We start from the raw sequence: 25,854 nt of genomic DNA, 5'->3' as shown, positions 1-25,854 counted from the left end.
TGAAGATGGTGTCTCCAAGAAGAGTGGAAGCCTTTCCCATAGCAACCAATCCGATCACTGCTGAACTACAAGTACAACCATAATCCAGGGGTGGGGCATATGCGGACGTACATACATCTTCTCATTCTTAAAGGGGACTTTTCACCACCATAACCAATCTCAACTCATTGCACCCATTAATGGGCGCTGCTCCACTGATTCTGGATCAGTTGGAATTTTTTCTCTAGCCCCCACCATTCCCGAGCAATCATTTCTGTAAGTTTCAGCACATTTATGCTGTCTGCTGTCAGGTGGGCGGTCCCTTTCTTTCTGCTACAATCTACGGTAGGACCGCCCACCTGACAGCAGAACACAAAACTGTGCTGAAACTTATAGCAGTGATTGCTCAGGATTGGTAGGGGCTACAGAAAAAATTCCAGCTGCACCGGAATCAGTGAATCGGCAACTACTGAAGGATGTAAAGAGGTGGACTAGGTGGGGGTGGCGAAAGGTCCTCTTTAAAGGGCCACTATATCTTATACCAAGTGTCAGACTCGAGATGTCTCAGATTTCCATAAATGTGGTGGATCTCTCTAGGTCGATCTTTTTCCACTGGGTCAATTTGCCCCTCGCCCATTATCATCTGGCATCTTCACCAAGTGTCCTTCTACATAGGTCTATGTGGTCCTGGAGGCCCCGTTTTTTCTCAGAGCTTATAAGATTGTTCATGAGGTATTTGGCTACTGCCTTTATCAGGCATGGCGGAGATAGACAAGTAGTGTCTTGTAGATGGCTGACCAGTCTGTAGAGGTCCTTCAACAAGCGGTACCTGGAGATCTTCCTGAAGCATTTGGGGACATCCTTCTTCTCGCAAAGTCCTTCAAAGTAGACCATGGTATAGTGCTCCAAGGTCTCATGATCCTGTTGCACCTCAAAGTCTTTCTCCAGGCAAGACAGGGCAGCTCCAAAAATATTAGTAGAGTCTTTCCATCCAATGGTGTTGATTTGACGGTTTTTCCATTGCTCGTACATGGTCCTGCTTCGTCTTGACCATACGATCATCACTTTGCCCTTCCTTTGAGTCACTAGCTCCCTCTTTTGGTAAAACCAGGGCAACATTCCAATTTGGCTGACTGCGTTCATGTCCCACAGGTCTAAGATGACCTCACATCCCAGAATGCTGTGCAGGAAGTCGGCAAAAGCGCAGATGAGGGTCTTGTACTCTGCCGAATCGGGGGAGTAGACGAGTAGTATGGTCCTCCTCCAAAGTGGAGCTGTATAGAGAGAGAAACCAATTATATGGTTATATAGTGGCCCAAATTCCCATATACACACTGATAGATCTGGGCACCCTGCCCTCTTCAACCTTTCAGACCCTCACAGTGCCCCGCCACTTCAGTATTGGTTTCAGAGGTTGGAAAAGCACAGCAATGCAATATTTCCCAAGTGACTAAATAATACTAGCATATAGTGTAAAATACAGTGCCTACAAAAAATGCCACCGTGTAAATGCCATAGTTTGCCATAGTGTGCCAAAATAATACTAACATACAGTGTACAATATGTTGCCAACATATTACTTCCATAGAGTACCTATAAAAAGTACCACACTGTAAATACACAATAGTGAAGCACAGCATCCAAATAATGCCACCAACACATTGCCTATATATTACTGCCATATAGTGCCTGGAGTATAAATATCAAATCAGTAAATGCATAATAGTGCAATACAGCACTAATACAACACCACCATACAGTGCCCACATAATACTTTCATATAGTACCTATAAAAAATACCACATATCCAATGCATATTAGTGCCATACAGTGTCCAAGTGATACCTTCATACAGTACATTACCTATATAATACTACCACGTAGCGCCAGCAAAATAGGTGCCAAACAATAAATGCATAATAGCGCCATACAGTGCAAAAATAATACCACCATACAGTGCCAAACAATTGGATTATATATTGCGTATATAATACTCCCATATAGTACATATAAAAAGTAACACACGGTAAATGCATAATAGTGTCATACAGTGTCCAAGTAATACCACCAGACTGTGCCAGAGTAATACTGCCATACAGTACTTAAAAAATACTGCCTAGTCGTGTTTTCTCACCTGTAAAGATCTTCCATATCCTTCGGCAAATGATGAAGATGGTGAAAATCAATGTAAAAACCACCAGCGATGTGACGAGAGCGACGAGGCCAAGACGCTTGTGAGAAACTGGTGAGGAAAGAGACAGAGCAGTGAGTGGCGGTAAAGTGACCGGTAACTATAATCCTCCCATAGTGTGCACCTCCATGACCCTATATCATCCATCCCTGGGACCAAACCCAACTACAGGAGAGAAACACTTACAATCAAATGAGCAGATGAGATAGTGGTGTGAATAGTGGACATCAGACCGCCAAACCTGCGGGGGAAAGCCAAGAGTTAGACGGGTTCAGCAGAACATACAGCTGTGTATATTACCCTGACATAAGGGGGCGCTGTGGTCACTTGTCAGATGGCCATAATGCAGCCGTATATTAATATATGTATTATGACGGCACAATAAAACCCTATCAGACAGCGCTATATATCTCAGCTTCCATCTCACTCTTCATTCTTTGGCTGCCTGTGGACGTCCATGACGCAGCCAGAACCAGTGTGAATCTCTGGTGTCTGTGTTGTGCCGATTGTGTAACATTATTGTGTAACTATTACCGAAAGTGTCTGACAAAAGCCACAACACCACAATGAGGTGGGTTCGGAGTCAGGGCTGGGCGGAGGGTGTCAACTTCCCCAGGGGCACCAAGGTTATAGAGAAACTGGGCTAGGCAGCCAACAGAGGGCGCTCAGGAGCCGTATACTCTGAACTTAAAGGGATATTCTCATGGATCTGCTTTTGGTTAAAAAACCCCCAAAATCTAGACAATCCCTTCCAAGATGGGTGGTCGGCTGCTCTGGGCTGATCTATATTGACAACGCCCCTCATCTACAATCTGCTCTGGGTGCAACCTCCGGTCCTGCCCAACAGTAAAAGGAGTGAAACAGCTGGTATGTGACGGGATCGGGCAGGGTAAGGGGCCCGTTATGATGTTTGGGGGCATACCTGCCCTCTTTTATCCCAGTACCAGATTACACCCCTGTATAGGATAATGGCAGCATTGTGTGTACGGTTGGTTATGGCCTAGTTTAGCGTCCGGGGCCAAATATCTGTCACTCGTCGTCCTCTGTTTCAGCCCATGAATGGTAACTGAAAAGTAACGCGCCAAGGAAAATATCAAGGTAAGAATTGTGTCACCCGGTAACAATACAACAGGGATCCCTATAGCTGGCGCCAGCTGCACAATGCCAGCTCTTACTATGTACGTACCGGCCGCCGCCGCCGCCTACATGGGGATCTATTCACCATTCATCAACCATTGTCAGCCATTCATCTTACGACATTAGGAAGTTCCTGAGTCCAGAATTATTAATAATTTGATATTCGACACCTTGGAAGAACAATATGGCCGAAGCGTGCCAATTAAAGGGAATGTGTTGACCTACTTTTTAATCACGTTTTACGTTAAACGTGTTTTAAAAGAATTTTTGGAAAAAATTTTTAAAGAAATATTCCATGTTATTGCATCTAGATTTAAAAAGTTACTAAAAATCCTGCAGTTCTGACTCTGACCACTAAGCCAAATGATATCTACCACTTCCTCTTTTCTGTAGGTGATTTCTTCACAGCCCCGCCACACTTCTCAGCACATTGATGGTCACAGCTATCATGTCTTTGTAGATAAGACCCCGAATCCTACAGTCATGCTTATCTACTCCCCCACGTCTGGAACTTTCCCATAGAAGTCTATAGTGTCTGCTCCAGACCATTGTGTCTATGACCCAGGAGACAGGAGGTCATAGACTGCTTTAGGCTTAGAGCCAGGGATATTGATAAAAATAAGATGGAAAATTAAAAAAACAAAAGTTCCAAAAATTCTTTAAAAATATGTTTAATATAAAAATGAGATTTTAAATAACATGTAATTTCCTGCTGGAACTGTAAATCAACAAAACAGCGCCACCCCTGTCCACAGGTTGTGTGTGGTATTGCAGCTCAGCTTCATTCTGTTCACTGCTGTAATACCAGAAACAACCTGAGGACAGGGGTGGTGCTGTTTTGTGAATTGACCAGGGGCTCAGATCTCACCAATGCTCATTAAAGTGAGGTTCTTACCTTGATGCACTCTCCGGCGCCGGGCCGAGGGAGGGATAGCTGAAGATTTTTAGATCCGACTTCAGGATGCTGAGGAAGAAACATTTGCATTGAACAGGGTCCAGTAATGTTACATGTCATATAATATCAGTCACATGGCGCAGGTTCAGGGGGCGGGGGCTCATCTTGATTTTTGGCATAGGGCCCTATGGTGCAGGGACCAGGGGCCCACAAGTGCCCAGTTGCATCATATGGGCCATTCACTCTATCATTCTGGCCACTAAAGGGTGAGGCAATACATGTCTGGTTGCTTGGGCCCCATGATGACATCAGGGGTACCAAAATTTGTATGGGACTAATTGAAGGAGCCGAGCGAGATACTTGACTGTTTTGGTCGGCCCCATAGCCAGGGCGTCGGTGTGACACAGTGAGGAGGAGGAGGAGCAGGGTGCTCGGGCCCCTCCATTCTAGTGGGGCCCTCAGAGATCACATCTGTATCATCAGCCTATTCTGCTGCTCACCGTGGATACATTATAGATGACGGACTGACGGTCACAGTCTCCGGTTTGCAGGTTCTGGCGACACACCGCGGCACTGAAAGACGCCGGAATGTCCGAGGATATGGCGAGCAGTGCGGTGAATAGATGGAGCCGCAGATCCACGTCCCAGAGCCGATCTGAAACCGAGCAGAAGACAGAATAATGCTCCGGGGCTCTGCAGGTGTCCAGACTATGGAGACATCTCTAGATCTGTAATATGGGCATGTAAGGGCTATGGAAAGGTTAAAAGTTCTGGGAGACCTGCAGAGAGTCCGGCCAGTATTCTGCAGAAAGATGCACCAAATTTTGGAAATTCCCCCTTAGAAGTCTTTAAAGGGCTACATAGTAATGTCATGTTACAGAGATCACACTCCTCAGTGCTTGGGTTACCAGCGGCTTACCTCTTCTACGAGGACACTTGATATGGGTGCGATTCCTTAGTGAGAACTGTGAACAAACAGAAGATATTAAGATATTAGGAAGATATTACGATATTAGACTCAACAGAGGCGCGATGTCAAGCTCAGGGGCCCTAATACAATATCTGTACCAGGGGCCCCACCTAGCAGGTGCCATGTGGGGTCTCTGCATAACCTGCTATAGTGAGGAGTTATAGGATACAGTATACTGCAGTAGTATATAGGTCGTATACAATATACTATTGTCATAACGGGGTCTTCAGTACCAGATCCGGGTACAACTGCTAAGCCCTGCACCCCAAAAGCTACACTCTTAATGCAGAAAGCCCATGAAAAGCCATAAAAGTTACAGCAGATCTCATACAAGTTATGTAGTCAAGGCAAAGTTCATTGGACAGGTAGTGTAATAAACCACACTGCTGCCACCTGCTGGCCAGATTTTCTTAAAGGAGTCGTCCATTATCATACGTTTAAAAAAAAAAGTGTACTATAACAAAATATGTAAAACTGACCTTACTAGTCCCCTGTTGATGCTTCCCTGACTCGTCTCTATACACCCAGCGATGACGTGACAAGTGACCACTGCTGCAGTCACTGACCATAGTGGGGGTCATACATGGACACCTCGAGGTCACCACTGTAACCAGTGACTGGTCACATGTGTCAACATGTCATGGCAAAGCAGGAAGAAATATACAGTTACTTCTCATTATAGCCGCCACTAGAGGGAGCTGACGGCATACAGTTCTATTATTGAGAGAGATGATCAAATTCATCAGTTTTCTGGGTGTACAAGGCACGAAAAGGGCAAATATGATGTCTGATGATGGCTAGCGTAGATATCACTGCATGTATACGGCCTCATAGAGGGTGGCGTAAAGATGAAAAGCAATTTCTGGCCTACAAGGTGAGATAAATCCCCCCCCCCGAGCGTGTAATATATAGGCGTATAGTGTAATATATAGACGTATAGTGTAATATATAGGCAAAGGGTTTACCTTAAAACACAGGTGATGATCTCTGTCGACGCTGTGTAGGTAATAATCCTGCAAGATACAGAAGGACGTAGGTTATTACAAGCGGTGTAGACAATACTCTGTGAGCAGTCAGGGCATGCTGGGAGTTGTAGTCTTGCAGATATGAGATGACTATTACCCCCGCAGAGTTGTTCACTACAGCCTCGTTTTCGGTGATGCAGCTCCCATTCTGCTTTCTACAGAATGTCACGGTGGGCTCAAGAAGACACGAACTGGCGTATTTCACCACCATGGTGTTGGAGTGGTGACGGATTTCCTTCACTGACACCTTCAGCAGTTCTTCAATGTCTGTGGAGAGAAGAGGTGAGAAGATCTGTTACATGCCTGACTGTATATAGTGAATACAATGTATACGGGGCCGGCAGCTAACAATGCTATACATGTGCTACATTATGCCCAGGGGTATTACTGATCTCTTATACAACCTGTCCTTCTGGCATTTGACACTAGGAGGAGCAGGCTGCTATTCTCTTCAACAGAGACTGTATAAATCGGCATGCAGGGAGCTCCCCCTAGTGGTATCTATAGGCAGACACAACTTTTACCTTTTTTACAATCTGTTGTATATAAAGTACTGGTAGTTGCTCCTTAGCATCAAGATATGTAGATATATACTATATATATAATATGTATATGTTTCTTACATGGATCGGGCTGCTCCTCGAAAGGACATTCCTTCTTCCTCCTGCTATCACGATGGGTGTAAAATGCCTGTGGAAGAAGCGACATGTTCAGTTCGTACAGAAAACCAATATATCTCTTTCTGCTATTATATGGAATGCTGTGCCTTTAAGGATGGCTAGGGGAGAGATCATGTGCATTCTGTTTTACTAGGTGTGTAGGGGAACTGTATGGTGTAACCCAAAAACAGTGGACACCCATTCATCTATATGGGAATTTCCTCCTGCAGTACAGCTGCCTGGTAGAGGCCATAAAGAGAACCTTTCACCATCTACACCAACTCCAGTTCTTTCCATAGGCACTGCTCCTCTGATTTTGGCACAGTTGGAATTTTTCCTCTAGCCCCCATAGATCCCAAGCAATAAGCGCAACTGTTTTCAGTGCCTGATATGTAACTAGACTCCCTAATGTCCAGTAGGTGTTGTTGGGCAGGAGCAGGTCAGGGGGCGTGACTAAGAGCTCCAATCAGAGGCAGGAAGCTGAGCCACGCCTCCAAGCCTACCTCTGCCTGACACCACCTACTGGACATTAGGGAGTCAGGTACCAAAACTAGCTGCACTGATTGTTCAGGAACGGTAGGAGCTAGAGAAAAAATTCCACCTGTGCTGGAATCAATGGAGGGGCGGCTATTACAGGATGAAAGGACGGGAGTTGGTGAAAGGTGTAAGAATATGCTCACACATGCAGGTTTTGATCCAGTTTATTTATGCTGTGTTAAAACCAAAGGGAGAGATGAGACTTCTCCTCCTTCCTGAATTCACTCCTGGCTTTGGATCCAAAAACAGCATTAAAAAATCTGCAAATGTGAATATGAGTGCACAAGGTGCACCGAAGACAGGGCTAGGAAGGAAGTGTAGAGGAAGGGTCGGAACGTTATCAATCACACTCACCTCAATACATAAACATGGCAGTAAATTCTCGTATGACAGAGAAACATTCTGGGTGGAATTGACCTGCGGGAAAGAGTAAGAGGGTAAATGTACAGATCCCAAAATACTGGAGAGGCCTTCAAAGTTTCCCGGCAGGTCCAATGTCTGTCATGCATTGTGGGGACTCTTCAGGTGTATGGGTACTTTAAACGGGTATTCGGGGACCATAATATCGAGCTCCTCTTCTTAAGCCATGACATCATACCCATGGGTCACATGGCTATGCTGCAGCTTGGGCCCATTAAAATGAATGAGGCTGAGCTGCAATGCCAAACTCAGCCACTATACAATGTGTGGCGCTGTGCTTGGTAATTAGTGAAAAGGTCTCAGCAATCGATATCATAGTCCCGGGATACTCCATTAAATCACGGGACTCGCGCGTACACCTTAGATGGGTGGCCAGTCCTGCCAAAATTAAACTGTGTTTATTGAATTTTTTTTTATTACGCTACATCCTACTGAAGGATGTCTCTGATGTCTTACCAGCTTCTTGCCGCTGGTTTCCAGATCCTTGCAGAGGATAGCCTTATAGCACAGCCGCACGTTCACATTCTGGCCTTTGGGGACAGAGATCTCGAACGACTTATTCTCCGCTATGTGCTTATACCAGAAATCTGGTGCTTTAAGGGACAGAGAAGACATTGTGTTACTCTACAGGGGGAAGTTTCCCACTGATGGAAATTCTAGCGATCACATCTGATTGGTGGAGGAGCCCATCAGCAAGTGATCTATTCCCCTGCAGTGCCCCCACAGGGGAGATGAAGAATTGCACTATTCCCATTGTACTAGATATGCTGTGTAAGGAACTTACTTGCATCTGGGTTGGGGAGGTAGTATACTGTATTAAGTGTCAGGCCATAGTTGGGTATGGTGAGCAGTGTGACAGATATATTCTGCCCTGGTGTGACGGTCCAGCAGTCATATGTCACCTCCCACTAGAACAGAACGGAGACACAATGTGGGTTAGTAAGAGAATGTCTTCTGTAAAATATCCACTAGGGAGCAGCAGAGAGCAATATCAGTGGTCACCAATTCTCGCTTTCTGGCTGTTGCAAAGCCACAACTCCCTGCATGCTGAGTAATAGTTCTGGAGCAGCCGGAGCGCCCCAGGTCGGAGCGCACTGCTCGGTATTACCACTTACCAAATCTCTTATTTTAGAATGTCTTTTCTTTTCAATCGTGAATGAACGAAAAGTGTTTTCACTTAAATCTAAACCCTGGACCGCGAAACCTCGGAGTTTGGGGAGGGCTGGAGAGAAAAAAAAAGACAAAAACATTGAATTAGCAGCATTAAAGGAACAGTCCAGAAAACACTGACATGTTATGGTCTGTCTAGTACTGGTAAGTATTGCTCAGGAATGGTGGGGGCTAGAGAAGAAGTTACAACTGTGCTGGAATCAGGAGCGGCGACTAATGAAAGACACAAAAAAATCGTACTTGGTGGAGGAGGTGAAAGGTCCCCTTTAAGGGGTTAATAGTTGGGTAAATTTAGAGCTATTTATAAAGTTCCCACTAGAGGGCAGTACTTCTCTGCTTACATATACTCTATAATACCGCAGCTATGACATCAGTAGTGTTATTCTGGGCCCAGGTCGCTGCCAGGAAAGTCTTCATTTATCTGGGAAAGGCCTTTGTAAATACCATAAAATATCTTATACTACAAACACGGGCACCCCGGAGGAGCCGCTCGCCAATCCGGTGCGGGACGATGGACTGTGTATTCAATAATAAAACTAAAGCCTGACTACGACTACGTGTTTTAGGGGCACTGCGGCAGTGATTGTTATGGGGGCATTGTTCTGGCTAACTGTGCTGTGGAACACACTGGCGGGTAGTGTTATAGGTCAGCAATGTGACTGGTGGGGTTATGGGGGCACTCCGGCTGGCAGTCATAGATAGGGAGCGCCAATATTGACTCTATGTTATATGACAGCTGCATTAGATGTTTGGCTTTGTTATGGGCTACCTTGGTGGACAGTGTCACCTATTATGAGGACACGGTGGCATCTGTGGATGAAGGGGTATTTGGGGTGTATTCGGGGTGTGAGGTTATTCCAATATCTGCACAGGTTACCCCAATCATATTGCTATAGGGTAACCTCCTACAGAATCCAGCAGCGCCCTCCCCTCCTGCCTACGGGCACACTCGGCCTCATCACCCCACATTTTGCCTACAGCAGTGATTTGCTTGGCCACATTCAATGCCAAGTAGCATGAAAAATTATATTTGGCTCCAATATGGGGAAATGCAAATTCATCAGGATGCGACCGGGTATAGTGTGCGACCGCTTGTCAGCCAAGGTGCCCTTCATATACAATAACAACTAGTAACCGTTCACACTAGGACTCAAAAAACAATCATAGCCGAGCATGCTGATATACATATACAACTCTGCTATACCGGGCTACATAACTCTGCTATACCGGGCTACATAACTCTGCTATACCGGGCCACATAACTCTGCTATACCGGGCCACATAACTCTGCTATACCGGGCCACATAACTCTGCTATGCCGGGCCACATAACTCTGCTATGCCGGGCCACATAACTCTGCTATGCCGGGCCACATAACTCTGCTATGCCGGGTCACATAACTCTGCTATGCCGGGCTACATAACTCTGCTATGCCGGGCTACATAACTCTGCTATGCCGGGTCACATAACTCTGCTATGCCGGGCTACATAACTCTGCTACGCCGGGCTACATAACTCTGCTACGCCGGGCTACATAACTCTGCTACGCCGGGCTACATAACTCTGCTACGCCGGGCTACATAACTCTGCTACGCCGGGCTACATAACTCTGCTACGCCGGGCTACATAACTCTGCTACGCCGGGCTACATAACTCTGCTACGCCGGGCTACATAACTCTGCTACGCCGGGCTACATAACTCTGCTACGCCGGGCTACATAACTCTGCTACGCCGGGCTACATAACTCTGCTACGCCGGGCTACATAACTCTGCTACGCCGGGCTACATAACTCTGCTACGCCGGGCTACATAACTCTGCTACGCCGGGCTACATAACTCTGCTACGCCGGGCTACATAACTCTGCTACGCCGGGCTACATAACTCTGCTACGCCGGGCTACATAACTCTGCTACGCCGGGCTACATAACTCTGCTACGCCGGGCTACATAACTCTGCTACGCCGGGCTACATAACTCTGCTACGCCGGGCTACATAACTCTGCTACGCCGGGCTACATAACTCTGCTACGCCGGGCTACATAACTCTGCTACGCCGGGCTACATAACTCTGCTACGCCGGGCTACATAACTCTGCTACGCCGGGCTACATAACTCTGCTACGCCGGGCTACATAACTCTGCTACGCCGGGCTACATAACTCTGCTACGCCGGGCTACATAACTCTGCTACGCCGGGCTACATAACTCTACTACGCCGGGCTACATAACTCTGCTACGCCGGGCTACATAACTCTGCTACGCCGGGCTACATAACTCTGCTACGCCGGGCTACATAACTCTGCTACGCCGGGCTACATAACTCTGCTACGCCGGGCTACATAACTCTGCTACGCCGGGCTACATAACTCTGCTACACTGGGCTACATAACTCTGCTATACCGGGCTACATAACTCTGCTATACCGGGCTACATAACTCTGCTATGCCGGGCTACATAACTCTGCTATGCCGGGCTACATAACTCTGCTATGCCGGGCTACATAACTCTGCTATACCGGGCTACATAACTCTGCTACACCGGGCTACATAACTCTGCTATACCGGGCTACATAACTCTGCTATACCGGGCTACATAACTCTGCTACGCCGGGCTACATAACTCTGCTACGCCGGGCTACATAACTCTGCTATACCGGGCTACATAACTCTGCTATGCCGGGCTACATAACTCTGCTATGCCGGGCTACATAACTCTGCTATACCGGGCTACATAACTCTGCTATGCCGGTCCACATATGACCCGGTGACCACTCACAGGCCCCATAAACGTTGAGCTGAAGCTTCCAAGAAGGAATTTGCCCGGTCTGTCCTGCAGTGTGGTCAGGGCGCCCACTCGGTAACAAAGGTTGTCAGTTACGTCATAGCACAAACACACTGACCTATAGTGTCAGCAGCTACAAACATTGCACAAGGACATCCACAGGGCCGAGGTATCTAAGCCTGACCTAGTACTGAGATCACACGCCATCCCTCTATTACATGCTGTATGAGACCAGAAACAAAAGGTAACATGGAAACAGCGCCACTCATGTGCACAGGCCGTGTCTGGTATTGCAAAGGAGCCGCATTGAGTTAGAAAAGTTTGTTGCACTGGTCTTCGACCACATCGACTACGTAACCTCACTTACCTGTGGCATTCACTGAGATGTGGATTCGTATGCAGGGTTTACATGACGGCCCTTCCCGCAGCGATACGGTGGATACGGTGAGAGATTCCGGAGGAAGGGCCCAGTATGAGGCGGGGGCACTCGAATTCTGGGGAAACTGAGGCTTATCTAGTAAGGAAAAAACACAAAACAGACTATTCTATGTCTTCATATACACTAGGGTAATGGCTATAGAGGTATATACAGGGACGGAGTATACAGGGTTGTATTGTACAGGGAATACAGTATAGATAATGGATATCCTTATAGATTGTGAAGGTGACGTCAATCAGATCTTCATGTCTGATGGATATACTTATATGGCTATCCTCTCATGTATTATATATATACGTTGCTATACGATGGTTACAATACTATATACAGCTGTATACGACATTGTTGTGTTTAACGCTATAAATAATAGTAAAAAACAATTACCTTCAGAAAATATATAATCCTGAAATGAAAGAAAAAAAACAAATGTTAGAAAGCAAAAAACGAGCCCCAAGTATAGCAAAGAACATAAATATAATATATACTGAGCAGTGTTCCACTAATAAAGCCGCTATATCATGGAATATTCCAGGCCTCCCCTACACTTGCACTTGGTTCACACTAGCGTTCGTGTTTCCGTCCTTCGGGTCCACATGGGATAAGACGGAGATGGCGTCCGCTTAAACATCAGTTACATTTCTTCACCAATTTTAATCCGAATCTTGGACGGAACAGAACACAACCCAGAGAGCGTGGCTTTATAGAGAGGCCGCTATGCAGGTTCATTCAGCCGGAGGCCTCGGGGCTGGGCGTGCAAATGTGCAATGTAAAATACAATTATAGTATTAAAGGGATAAATAAAGTCTCTCTGTTTACAGTAAAACATCCTGGCACAGGCGGTGTCATTAATCTGATGGGATCACCACGAGCCCGCTACCAGGAAATAAACCTGCAGGAATGTGGATTGTATTCAGATATATGGCAGAGATGTCACAGAGTTATTTGCAGGCGGATTTTGACACAGAATCCACCTCAAACTCCGCCTGCAAAAAAGGCTCTCATTCAGAGCTGAGCTTCTCTCCTCTATCATATAACCCTATATATCACAGCTCAGCTTCTCTCCTCTATCCTATAACCTATATATCACAGAGCTCAGCTTCTCTCCTCTATTATATAACCCTATATATCACAGAGCTCAGCTTCTCTCCTCTATCATATAACCCTATATATCACAGAGCTCAGCTTCTCTCCTCTATCATATAACCCTATATATCACAGAGCTCAGCTTCTCTCCTCTATCATATAACCCTATATATCACAGCTCAGCTTCTCTCCTCTATCCTATAACCCTATATATCACAAAGCTCAGCTTCTCTCCTCTATCCTATAACCCTATATATCACAGAGCTCAGCTTCTCTCCTCTATCCTATAACCCTATATATCACAAAGCTCAGCTTCTCTCCTCTATCCTATAACCCTATATATCACAGAGCTCAGCTTCTCTCCTCTATCCTATAACCCTATATATCACAAAGCTCAGCTTCTCTCCTCTATCCTATAACCCTATATATCACAGAGCTCAGCTTCTCTCCTCTATCATATAACCCTATATATCACAGCTCAGCTTCTCTCCTCTATCCTATAACCCTATATATCACAAAGCTCAGCTTCTCTCCTCTATCCTATAACCCTATATATCACAGAGCTCAGCTTCTCTCCTCTATCCTATAACCCTATATATCACAGAGCTCAGCTTCTCTCCTCTATCATATAACCTATATATCACAGAGCTCAGCTTCTCTCCTCTATCATATAACCTATATATCACAGAGCTCAGCTTCTCTCCTCTATCATATAACCCTATATATCACAGAGCTCAGCTTCTCTCCTCTATCATATAACCCTATATATCACAGAGCTCAGCTTCTCTCCTCTATCCTATAACCTATATATCACAGAGCTCAGCTTCTCTCCTCTATTATATAACCCTATATATCACAGAGCTCAGCTTCTCTCCTCTATCCCATAACCTATATATCACAGAGCTCAGCTTCTCTCCTCTATCCTATAACCTATATATCAAGAGCTCAGTTTCTCTCCTCTTTTATATAACCCTATATATCACAGAGCTCAGCTTCTCTCCTCTATCCTATAACCTATATATCAAGAGCTCAGCTTCTCTCCTCTTTTATATAACCCTATATATCACAGAGCTCAGCTTCTCTCCTCTATCCTATAACCTATATATCACAGAGCTCAGCTTCTCTCCTCTATTATATAACCCTATATATCACAGAGCTCAGCTTCTCTCCTCTATCATATTACCCTATATATCACATAGCTCAGCTTCTCTCCTCTATCATATTACCCTATATATCACAGAGCTCAGCTTCTCTCCTCTATCATATTACCCTATATATCACAGAGCTCAGCTTCTCTCCTCTATCATATAACGCTATATATCACACAGCTCAGCTTCTCTCCTCTATCCTATACAGCTGTTGTCTCAGACATGAAGGGGTCAAGTAGGTGTCCCACTTTATTTACCCTCAGGAAGAATCTTCTCCTGTATACAATAAGGTGGCACACACTGTGTTTTTGTTTCTTCTGCCCAGACATTTGGCACACGGGTTCGGGGTGCAGGAAGGAAATGTTTGTTTTGGATCTATACCCTACATTGTTCATCTATTCTTGTCTGTTAGCTTTTGCACAAGATGTTCCGTTTAGTTGCGAAGTAAATGGACTAATCTCTCCAGATGTATAACAAGTCAATGAAGGGATTATTTATATGTGCTGAGATTAGTTACCAGTAATTTACAGGTTGTCTCATTTTGGGTATCCCTTTATATGAGAGGTCCTGGTATCAGAAAGGTAATCTGCCATCACCTGGAATCTTTGGAGGAGCCTGGAACTAAGTGTTTCCTTTCCCTGCAGCACCTCCAGTGGTGAAATTAAGCATTACATTGTGTCCACTGAAAGACATGATCTATGCTTGTAATCCAGGCACATGGCGGGTCCTCCAGGAACAGGGGCGCTCTTTCTACTCTAGATTTTGCCCCTTTTATCAATATAAATAGTGCTTCTTGTTTATGCCCCACCTTTCTGTTAAAGAATGACCCCCTCCTCAGATGCAAGCCTCATCCCAGCCTCAGTTTGTCGTCATGGGTCTGTCTTCTGACGCCAATGACCCCTTAGCAAAATATCACACACGGTCCAATATAATGAATAGACAATAAAATGGGAGCAGCTGAGGACCACCCATAGGTGGAGGACCCAAACTAACCAGAGAAAGTGAGGACTGAGGTAGTCAGGGTAGAAGGATTCAGCTGACTAATATGTAACAGCTGCCCATGTTATGGCAGCCATCTTATCTGCCTTGTCTTTGACTCACCCATGGGCCTGGTATAACATACTGTACACTGTATCCGTGGGTGACCCGCCTGGGTGTTACATTTGTAATAGATGCATAACATTGATAGCGGCATTAATAACCAACAAAGTAAATGCTACATATTCCATTACCAAAGAATACAAAATATCCATAAAGATGGAGACGACACATCCAAAAGAGCTACAATATATACTGAAAATGCTGCATACTGAGCCTTCATTGTACATAGGAGCAGTATTATAGTAATTATATTCCTGTACATAGGAGTAGTATTATAGTAATTATATTCCTGTACATAGGAGTAGTATTATAGTAATTATATTCCTGTACATAGGAGTAGTATTATAGTAGTTATATTCTTGTATATAGGAGCAGTATTATAGTAGTTATATTCTTGTACATAGGAGCAGTATTATAGTAGTTATATTCTTGTACATAGGAGGTAGTATTATAGTAGTTATATTCTTGTACATAGGAGCAGTATTATAGTAGTTATATTCTTGTACATAGGAGGTAGTATTATAGTAGTTATATTCTTGTACATAGGGGGCAGTATTATAGTAGTTATATTCTTGTACATAGGAGTAGTATTATAGTAGTTATATTCTTGTACATAGGAGGTAGTATTATAGTAGTTATATTCTTGTATATAGGAGCAGTATTATAGTAGTTATATTCTTGTACATAGGAGCAGTATTATAGTAGTTATATTCTTGTACATAGGAGTAGTATTATAGTAGTTATATTCTTGTACATAGGAGTAGTATTATAGTAGTTATATTCTTGTACATAGGAGCAGTATTATGGTAGTTATAGTCTTGTACATAGGAGGTAGTATTATAGTAGTTATATTCTTGTACATAGGAGCAGTATTATAGCAGTTATATTCTTGTACATAGGAGCAGTATTATAGTAGTTATATTCTTGTACATAGGAGTAGTATTATAGTAGTTATATTCTTGTACATAGGAGGAGTATTATAGTGGTTATATTCTTGTACATAGGAGTAGTATTATAGTAGTTATATTCTTGTACATAGGAGTAGTATTATAGTAGTTATATTCTTGTACATAGGAGGTAGTATTATAGTAGTTATATTCTTGTACATAGGAGGTAGTATTATAGTAGTTATATTCTTGTATATAGGAGCAGTATTATAGTAGTTATATTCTTGTACATAGGAGCAGTATTATAGTAGTTATATTCTTGTACATAGGAGTAGTATTATAGTAATTATATTCTTGTACATAGGAGTAGTATTATAGTAGTTATATTCTTGTACATAGGAGTAGTATTATAGTAGTTATATTCTTGTACATAGGAGGTAGTATTATAGTAGTTATATTCTTGTACACAGGAGCAGTATTATAGTAGTTATATTCTTGTACATAGGAGGTAGTATTATAGTAGTTATATTCTTGTACACAGGAGCAGTATTATAGTAGTTATATTCTTGTACATAGGGGGCAGTATTATAGTAGTTATATTCTTGTACATAGGGGGCAGTATTATAGTAGTTATATTCTTGTACATAGGAGTAGTATTATAGTAGTTATATTCTTGTACATAGGAGTAGTATTATAGTAGTTATATTCTTGTACATAGGGGGCAGTATTATAGTAGTTATATTCTTGTACATAGGAGTAGTATTATAGTAGTTATATTCTTGTACATAGGAGTAGTATTATAGTAGTTATATTCTTGTACATAGGTGTAGTATTATAGTAGTTATATTCTTGTACATAGGAGCAGTATTATGGTAGTTATAGTCTTGTACATAGGAGGTAGTATTATAGTAGTTATATTCTTGTACATAGGAGGTAGTATTATAGTAGTTATATTCTTGTACATAGGAGTAGTATTATAGTAGTTATATTCTTGTACATAGGAGCAGTATTATGGTAGTTATAGTCTTGTACATAGGAGTAGTATTATAGTAGTTATATTCTTGTACATAGGAGTAGTATTATAGTAGTTATATTCTTGTACATAGGAGCAGTATTATAGTAGTTATATTCTTGTACATAGGAGTAGTATTATAGTAGTTATATTCTTGTACATAGGGGGCAGTATTATAGTAGTTATATTCTTGTACATAGGAGTAGTATTATAGTAGTTATATTCTTGTACATAGGGGGCAGTATTATAGTAGTTATATTCTTGTACATAGGAGTAGTATTATAGTAGTTATATTCTTGTACATAGGGGGCAGTATTATAGTAGTTATATTCTTGTACATAGGAGCAGTATTATAGTAGTTATATTCTTGTACATAGGAGCAGTATTATAGTAGTTATATTCTTGTACATAGGAGTAGTATTATAGTAGTTATATTCTTGTACATAGGAGTAGTATTATAGTAGTTATATTCTTGTACATAGGAGTAGTATTATAGTAGTTATATTCTTGTACATAGGGGGCAGTATTATAGTAGTTATATTCTTGTACATAGGAGTAGTATTATAGTAGTTATATTCTTGTACATAGGGGGCAGTATTATAGTAGTTATATTCTTGTACATAGGAGTAGTATTATAGTAGTTATATTCTTGTACATAGGGGGCAGTATTATAGTAGTTATATTCTTGTACATAGGAGCAGTATTATAGTAGTTATATTCTTGTACATAGGAGCAGTATTATAGTAGTTATATTCTTGTACATAGGAGCAGTATTATAGTAGTTATATTCTTGTACATAGGAGTAGTTGTCTTATATATAAGGGTAAGTATTACAAGGGCTGACATTTCAATCCTTTGTTTTTATATCTTTTTATTGTTTATGTAACAGTTGTATTTGACTATAATAAAGTTGGTGTCACACTAGGATCACACTAGCGCCTGTATGCAGAAGATGGAAAGCTGTCAGACCGGGTCCGGTCCGGTATTACAGACAGGCTGGGTCACTAGTGGAATACAATGTCCTTTTAATAATAACTTAGATTGATAATGGCCTCTCCAACCATAAACTGCAGCCGTCCATCTCCTTGTTCTCCTTTAGATTTATGGCCTTACCATTCAGGATATTTCACTACAGGAGACATCACCTGATTATTTTGTTGACCTCTGGGGAGATTCTGTGAATTCTTCTGTTTTGCAGTTTCTTAGTGAAGGTTTGGCCACATCAAAGTGTGCAGATCCCCCAAGACAAAACCCGGAATAAGTCCGTCACACTCCAAACGCTTAGACCAGGGGTCGGCAACCTACAGCATGGTTCCAATTTGAGAAAAAAAACCCACCTATGATGCACCCAAATTATTATACGGCACGAGCACCTGCTTGTCAAGGAATATTTTTAGGCCGCCATGTTAGCGGAGACCGGCAGGGAGCGTTTACAGCCCAACACACAGATTACTGCAATAAAAATTCTCCCTGTATAATAAGACAAGTGATGAATTCACAATTCGGGGAACTACTTTGCATCTTCCACCCACAAGGAAAGACATAAAAGAAAATGACGAGATTCAGAGCGGGCGGGGACAGGCGGGTTATTATATAGCAAGAGGTTGTATATAGAACTAGTATGACAACCGGGGATAATTATGGGATGAACGTTCTGCTAGCCGTACGACCTCAATGAATAAAAGGAACCATTTTGAAGTAGAATTTGTCTTGCAAAAACCGAGCTCTCATATGACGATGTAAATGAAAACATAAAGAAATAAAGTTATGGAATTTGGAAGGCAGGTAGTAAAAAATGAAAGAAAAAAAAAAAACACAACGATGTCTGTGTTGTGTAAGGGTTAATAATGACATATGTCGTATATGGGATCTCTACGGATTGACAATGGCCGCCCGCCAAGCTGATATCGCTTGTTACAGGTGTTTACGATTCCCATCCCATACAAGTCTCCGTATAGTTATGTAAACCGCCGAGGTCAGAACGCGCTCGTTTGTTCGCTCTTTAAGAATTTCTCGTAATACCCGGAAGAGTCACAAGACTTTTCAGTCTAAATTGTAATTGTCAAAACCAAACTTTAATATCCGACTTGTAGGATGAGACAGGATCGCTTCAAGTTACAGGCCCGAAGCCTGAGGCTGCACTACTGAGAGCCTTGGTGACAGCACGTCCCTCTCCGTCTTGTCGGGTATTGTATTGTCCAAGGAGATAAATCCAGTAGATAAATATCCACATTCTTTCTGTATTCTCTAGATAAAGCCTTGTGTGAACATGGACTGAATGCACATCCGGTCTCCATTACAACATTGCAGGAAAGGTCATGGCGGCCTTCGGGCCTGTAACATCAGCCGATCATATTTCACCATAGACATAATCGGCAATACTATACAGGGGCAGGGTCTTCATGTTCAGGCTCCTTCCACTATATAGTGTCCGGTACTAGAGTGGGCCGGATTGGAGAGGCGGACCCCCACTGAAGGAAAATGAATGAGGCTGAGCTGCAATACCATGCCCAGCCACTATACAATGTATGGCGCTGTTCTTGGTATTAAGAGGGTGCAATGGGCTGTGGCCTCTCCAACCAGATGATCATTGGGGGTCGACCCCATCGATCACATACTAATGACCTATCCCTAGAAACCCCCTTTAATTCCTCTCACAATTCCTTTTCTCTTACATCAATAAACATGCCGATGATAGAGACGTGTTCACACAGGTAAAGTTTGGAAAGACACGAACACGCCGCAGAATATTACAACCATTCCCTATCTGACTAATCACATGATCATATGTAAATGAGATTCGTTTACAACATGCCACTTGGCAGCTAGCCATGACTACAAACATACTCCATAGAAATGAATGGATGCACCTGGAACTTCCGCTTTGACGGCGACCGGCCGCTTAACCCCCGCGTTCCGGCTTCGTCCATTCATTTCTATGCGAGCGTGCTGTTCTGATCGGCTGATCCCAACAGTACTCGCTCATCTCTAGTGGACACCAGTTGGAATTTTTTCTCTAGCCCACGCCATTCCTGAGAAATCACTGCTATTCACTTCAACACGATCAATCTCTCTACTGTCAGATGGGCGGTCCGTGTCTTTCTGCTCCAGCCTAGGACCGCCCACTTGACAGTAGAGAACGTTATACATCTCAGAACAGTCTGCATAACATTTTCTACCTATTCTTTATGTCTTCACCGTATTCTATAATTTACCTAAATTTACTCGGAGACAGTTTCCAGGTACTAACACCCAAAAATCATCGGAGAATGCAAAAAACGCCGAAAACTAGGGCAAGAACCCACCACAAAGATCTGCTCACGCTTGGTTGTGGGTTTCTAAGAAAACCCATATGATGACTCTGCTGAATGTATCATGCATTGCAGTAAAGTGTGAAACACAATCCAATGGGGGGGGTTACCATTTATGAATAGAATTCTAGAACCGCAGTAAAGACTGACACAATGATCGATAAGAGATAGAGCCAGTGAGTGAGTCATATGTGTAGCAGGGGATGTTTTGTAGAAAAGGCCAAAAGCTTCAACGGCTTTGGAAACAGTAAGCAGGCGGAAGTGGGATCTGAAAAACTGCGAACCAAAAAAGAAAAAACATAAGAAAATTTGAAGATGTCTAGAGACGCAATGGTCCGGGAGGAAAATTTCGGCAACAACCTTAAAGAAATGAGGCGGCGAAGGGGTTAATGTCTGTTAAAGGGATATGCAGGTAATATAAAGCTTATGTAATTTCCTCGAAAAGCGATGTTTGATAATTCACAGGATGGCAGCGCGCCCGACCACAAATACGGTATCAGCTCCTATGAGATGCCAGCGGGCCGACAACACCTGTTATATAAGAGGATGTGGTGGCGGATATCAAACACGTATCTGATATTAACACCGCCAGCGCTGGCCTGACCGTAACCGCAGTCTCATGTAACATCCCACACTGGGAAAAGATGTCCGTGCCTAAAAAAGTGGGGCACCACGTCACCCCGGGGGCGTATAACTGATCCTACAGGACCCGGTACATTATTTGATAAGACTCAGAGATTCCCTGTCTGATCACAGCCAATTGCAAAAATATTGGCGCCCCTAACTAATGGAGGTCAACTTAAAGGGGCTCATCAATTAAGGATCGGTGGGGAGGTGTTTGAAGCACTAGCGCCTCTACGTCACAGGCCAGGGATGTCACAGTCATCGGTCACATGATCTGATCTCAGCTCAGTCCCATTCGAGTGAATAGGCTGAGCTGCAATACCAATCACAGCCACTATGCCATGTACAGCGCTGTCCAGTGCTCATCCTAATGCTGTGGACACTTTAAAGGGATCCTATCATTAAAACTTAATTTTTTCTCACTAACATGTAGGAGTAGCCTTAAGAAAGGCTATTCTTCTCCTACCTTTAGATGTCTTCTCCAGGCCGCCGTTCGGTATATAATCTGGTTTTCGTCGGTATGCAAATGAGTTTTCTCGCAGCACTGGGGGCGGTGTCCAGCGCTCAAACAGCACTGGGGGCGTCCCCAATGCTGCAAGAGAACTCTCCAGGCCTAGAAGTTTGAAGCCACCGCCAGAAGAAGACGCGAAAAAGAGCCGTTTCTGAAGAAGATAGAGGTGGCGCTGGAGAGTTCTCTCACAGCATTGGGAACGCCCCACTGCTGTTTGAGTGCTGGGGACCGCCCCCAGTGCTGCGAGAAAACTCATTTGCATACCAACAAAAAATGGATTATATATCGAACTGTGGCGCGGAGAAGACATCTAAAGGCAGGAGAAGAATAGCCTTTCTAGCATAGAGAGCCATGAGAACACAGTCAGCTCTGCTACATATCCATTGACCTACAGTGACGTCAACTCCAAGTTACAAGCACTATATAAACATCAGAGGATAGATATGGCTGTAAGGTCACAGAAGCCCCATGACTACCAGCCGACCCTATAGATATAGGAACAAAAACCTTCTGTCTGCGTCTTACGGAGGTCACAACATAATAGACACCAGGAATGTAACCCAACAAAAGGCCTCGGCCCACCAATAATCCAAAAACACAACCAGAAAAAAAAACATCTTTTATTCTAGGAACAGAGCCGCACCTGTGCATGGGTCGTGTCTGGTATTAGAGCTCAGCTCCATTGAAGTGAAGCTGCAATACCACAAACAACCTGTGGACAGGTGTGGCACTGTTTCTGGAAGAAGGCAGGTATGTTATTCTAAGCCATTCAAACCGAAAAGTTTGGGCATTACAAGCTTTAATAAATGTGCTGATCATCTGACCATCAGGTGGCGCTGATCGCGATATTTCACTCCATGCTGTGTTATTTGGATCCTATACAGTATGGCGGTCAATCACAGGGCCTTGACATGTCTTGTGTAAGGACACACCCTATTGACCAGTGATCAATGCATTTATATATTTCCAGGAGGAATAACAGAGGAACAACACAAGAGATGTTCCAGAATTTTAAGGGGTTTACAAGTATTTACTACGGAGGACATGTCAGGAGAGAGGACAGGTCCCCTTTAAATGTCGGGTGACAACATGTACAACATGTCCTATATAGAAACTTCCATTAGGTGATGGCGGTTGTTGCCACTAGTCATATACACGTGGGAATTCCCTCGCCCTCTGACTGTTGTACACCTCCGTATAGTCTACACACAGTTGCATCATATAGAAGGCCATGTATACATAGGACCTCTGACCCCGGCACTATGGCTGGGCGCTGCCGCTGACATCCTGCGTCTGGTGGCAGTGCCCATTGCCCTGATCCAGTCCCGTGTCCTCACTAGGAGCCCATAGGGTGCACATGGTGGCTCTCTCTGTCTCTTAAAGGGCCAGCACACACCAGTAATTGCGTCCCCTGCTGGCCCTCCTCTATAGAAGTAGGTTCACCTTATGTTTTTCACCGTTCCCAATTTTTTGGCCTGACCTCTGACTTGTTCTTGGCTTAGTCCCCGTCGGCCCGATACCTGTACCTGAACTTGGCCTGATCCTGACTTCTGTACCTTTTCGCCTGCCATTCTCCATCCTGATCCCTGGTGCGTTACAATGGCGTCTCTCGGCCCACTGGGTCAGATGCTGCCAAACATGGGGCCACCTCAGAAGACAGAACGAAACAACGAAATCCAGATCCCCGTGTAGGGGTTAAAGGCTGAATACAATGGTGTCCTTTTAGACAATGCCGTTGCTTAGTTACACCAGTGTGAATTTCAAAATGGCCGCCATAGCCACTACCACAGAGGTGTAATTTATCACTCCTGGGCCCCAAAGCAGAATGAGTAATGGCCCCCTGCCTATTATATGCCATTCAAGACACTGGTGCCCTCTTATGTGGCAAAGTCAGCCAGTACCCCTGCCCCACAATAGCTATGGCCCTCAGGCAGCTGTCATGGCCGCCATCCACATATTAGACTACTATGTCTTACACTTAGCCCGTTTGTTGACATTCTTCTAGACAGAAATATGCAAGATATGGCGGCTCTTTGTCACGTGTCGCTATAAATCTGATATCTCTGTACACAAGGCCTTGTTAGTATAATGAAGACTCCCTCATGTAGTAAAATGGCGGCCATTTTACTAGACTCGCTGGCCTACTCTCAACATAGATTGTCAGCTTCTTAGTATAGATCCCGAGCCCTGTGTTATATGCTATGTAGCTACATATAGAGCAAAAACATATCAATATGGCGTATAAAAGACATCAAATCTCTGCTATTGACCCCGTCAGGTCATCATGGGGAGAGGTGGAGTGATATGGATGAGATACTATCACTGGGAGCGCCGATGTGTACGCCATAGTATTTCTGCAAAAACAAAGGCAGCGGATCCGTTTGGTGACTGGCACCGCAGCCATCGACTATAATGGGGTCCATTGGGTTCCAGTCAGAGAGAATATACTATGTATAATCCATATAGAATAAGAGAAAGCTTTATTGTTCTGTAACGTTCACATTGCAGAGGGTAAGGCGCACTTTGGGTCACGCATGCAAAAAAAAAACCAAACGCCAGGTGAGCGCATATCATATATACATTATACAATACACGCTAGTACTGGCATCTATGTTTCTATACACCCAGACTACAATAGGAGAGAAGCGGAACCTAAATTTAAGGTTCCGATATACGAGAAGGTGTGCTCAGCCCCAACCATCCCAAGACATAATCGTAAATGAATACATGCTTGGCTGAGGAGAAAAGGATTGGGCATGTTGAAGTCCAGCATGTCCGACCCTTCTTTCCCTGACATCAGTTTATTGGGGTGAGTCAGGAGGACCAGATACACAAGAGGAGGTCGGCTGAGCTCAGCAAAATCTGCAGGTTCAGATGACATTTATCTGATGTGCATGGCCAGGTTAGAAGACCTACCCTCAAAGATGGTCGCCATAAAAGATACAAGCGCCCCATCACCCCATATAACAAACAGTGTGTCCTTATCGTCACCATACCAAACATCTATCTATTTATCCATCCCCTATCTATCTATCTCCTATCTATCTATCCACTATCTATCTATCTATCTATCTATCTATCTATCTATCTATCTATCTATCCATCCATCCACTATCTATCTATCTATCTATCTATCTATCTATCTATCTATCTATCTATCTATCCATCCATCCACTATCTATCTATCTATCTATCTATCTATCTATCTATCTATCTATCTATCTATCTATCCATCCATCCACTATCTATCTATCTATCCATCCATCCACTATCTATCTATCTATCTATCTATCTATCTATCTATCTATCCATCCATCTATCTATGGTATATCATCTCTCTCTATATTTATCCTTCTAAATATTCCGTAAATCTACAGAAATCTGCACAAATAAATCACTTACGAAGTTGGCGGAGACATTTTTCTCAAATATTTCGACTCCACTTTCCTCTTGGTTGCAGGAGTCCTGCCCTCGGCTGATGTTTACCAGGAGTATTACTCGTAAGGTGAGGAAGACCAGCGGAAGACAACTCCTAAATCCCAGACACCCCATGGATTCCAGAGGTTCAGCTCATAGCGGACTGTCACTAGCCCACCTGGATGCAGTACGCAGGCCCCATGCTGCGGGGGGACTCTCGCTCAGTATCCTGTGACTTGGCTTTCCTCCTTACAGGCGCCCTGAGTCAGTGGCATTGCTGCAGCCGGCTCGGCCACATTTTTTAGTTTGTCACCTTTCTGCATGCCTGTCACCACCCTGCTGGGCTGCGCTCGCTCCTCCTCGGGGCTGCTGCACCTCCCTCCTCCCTGCTCGGCTCTTCCACCCACTTCTGTCTATGTTATGTGTTTTACACAATACTTTTCCTGCCAGTCGACCTCTCCCCGAGATGACTCTTACCTGCCTGTGGCATTGCTACGCCCAAAGCATCATGGGCCAGCGCTGCACTACTGTACCCAGAAGGCAGCCATCTAAACACC

At 43.8% G+C, this 25,854-nt stretch overlaps 1 protein-coding gene across 1 annotated transcript; it reads right to left on the bottom strand.

Annotated features, from left to right (window-relative positions):
- Positions 1 to 384: 384 nt before the first annotated feature.
- IL17RE (interleukin 17 receptor E) lies at positions 385 to 25,617 on the bottom strand. Its single transcript, XM_075287596.1, has 15 exons — positions 25,256 to 25,617; positions 12,132 to 12,267; positions 8,929 to 9,035; positions 8,598 to 8,721; positions 8,270 to 8,406; positions 7,748 to 7,810; positions 6,821 to 6,887; positions 6,295 to 6,464; positions 6,138 to 6,185; positions 5,122 to 5,167; positions 4,703 to 4,857; positions 4,203 to 4,271; positions 2,357 to 2,411; positions 2,114 to 2,221; positions 385 to 1,253 (listed from the first exon to the last, which is right to left on the bottom strand). Exons 1-15 carry the CDS (start codon positions 25,430 to 25,432, stop codon positions 619 to 621), a joined length of 2,097 nt encoding a protein of 698 aa, XP_075143697.1. The 5' UTR covers positions 25,433 to 25,617; the 3' UTR covers positions 385 to 618.
- Between the last annotated feature and the right edge of the window lie 237 nt (positions 25,618 to 25,854).

Source organism: Leptodactylus fuscus, chromosome 9, assembly GCF_031893055.1.
Source record: "Leptodactylus fuscus isolate aLepFus1 chromosome 9, aLepFus1.hap2, whole genome shotgun sequence".
NCBI classification, from domain to species: domain Eukaryota; kingdom Metazoa; phylum Chordata; class Amphibia; order Anura; family Leptodactylidae; genus Leptodactylus; species Leptodactylus fuscus.
The sequence above is the reverse complement of the archived record's forward strand: the minus strand, read 5'-3'. Positions and strand labels throughout refer to the sequence as shown.

Bases quoted from the DNA above. Each gene is read 5' to 3' on its own strand.
- IL17RE (XM_075287596.1), bottom strand. From the start codon at position 25,432: ATGGGGTGTCTGGGATTTAGGAGTTGTCTTCCGCTGGTCTTCCTCACC. The intron at 12,268-25,255 runs GTAGATTTACGG...GATAAGCCTCAG, and splicing joins ATTTATTTGTGCAGATTTCT to TTTCCCCAGAATTCGAGTGC. The intron at 4,272-4,702 runs GTGAGCAGCAGA...TTTCTTCCTCAG, and splicing joins TCATCTATAATGTATCCACG to CATCCTGAAGTCGGATCTAA.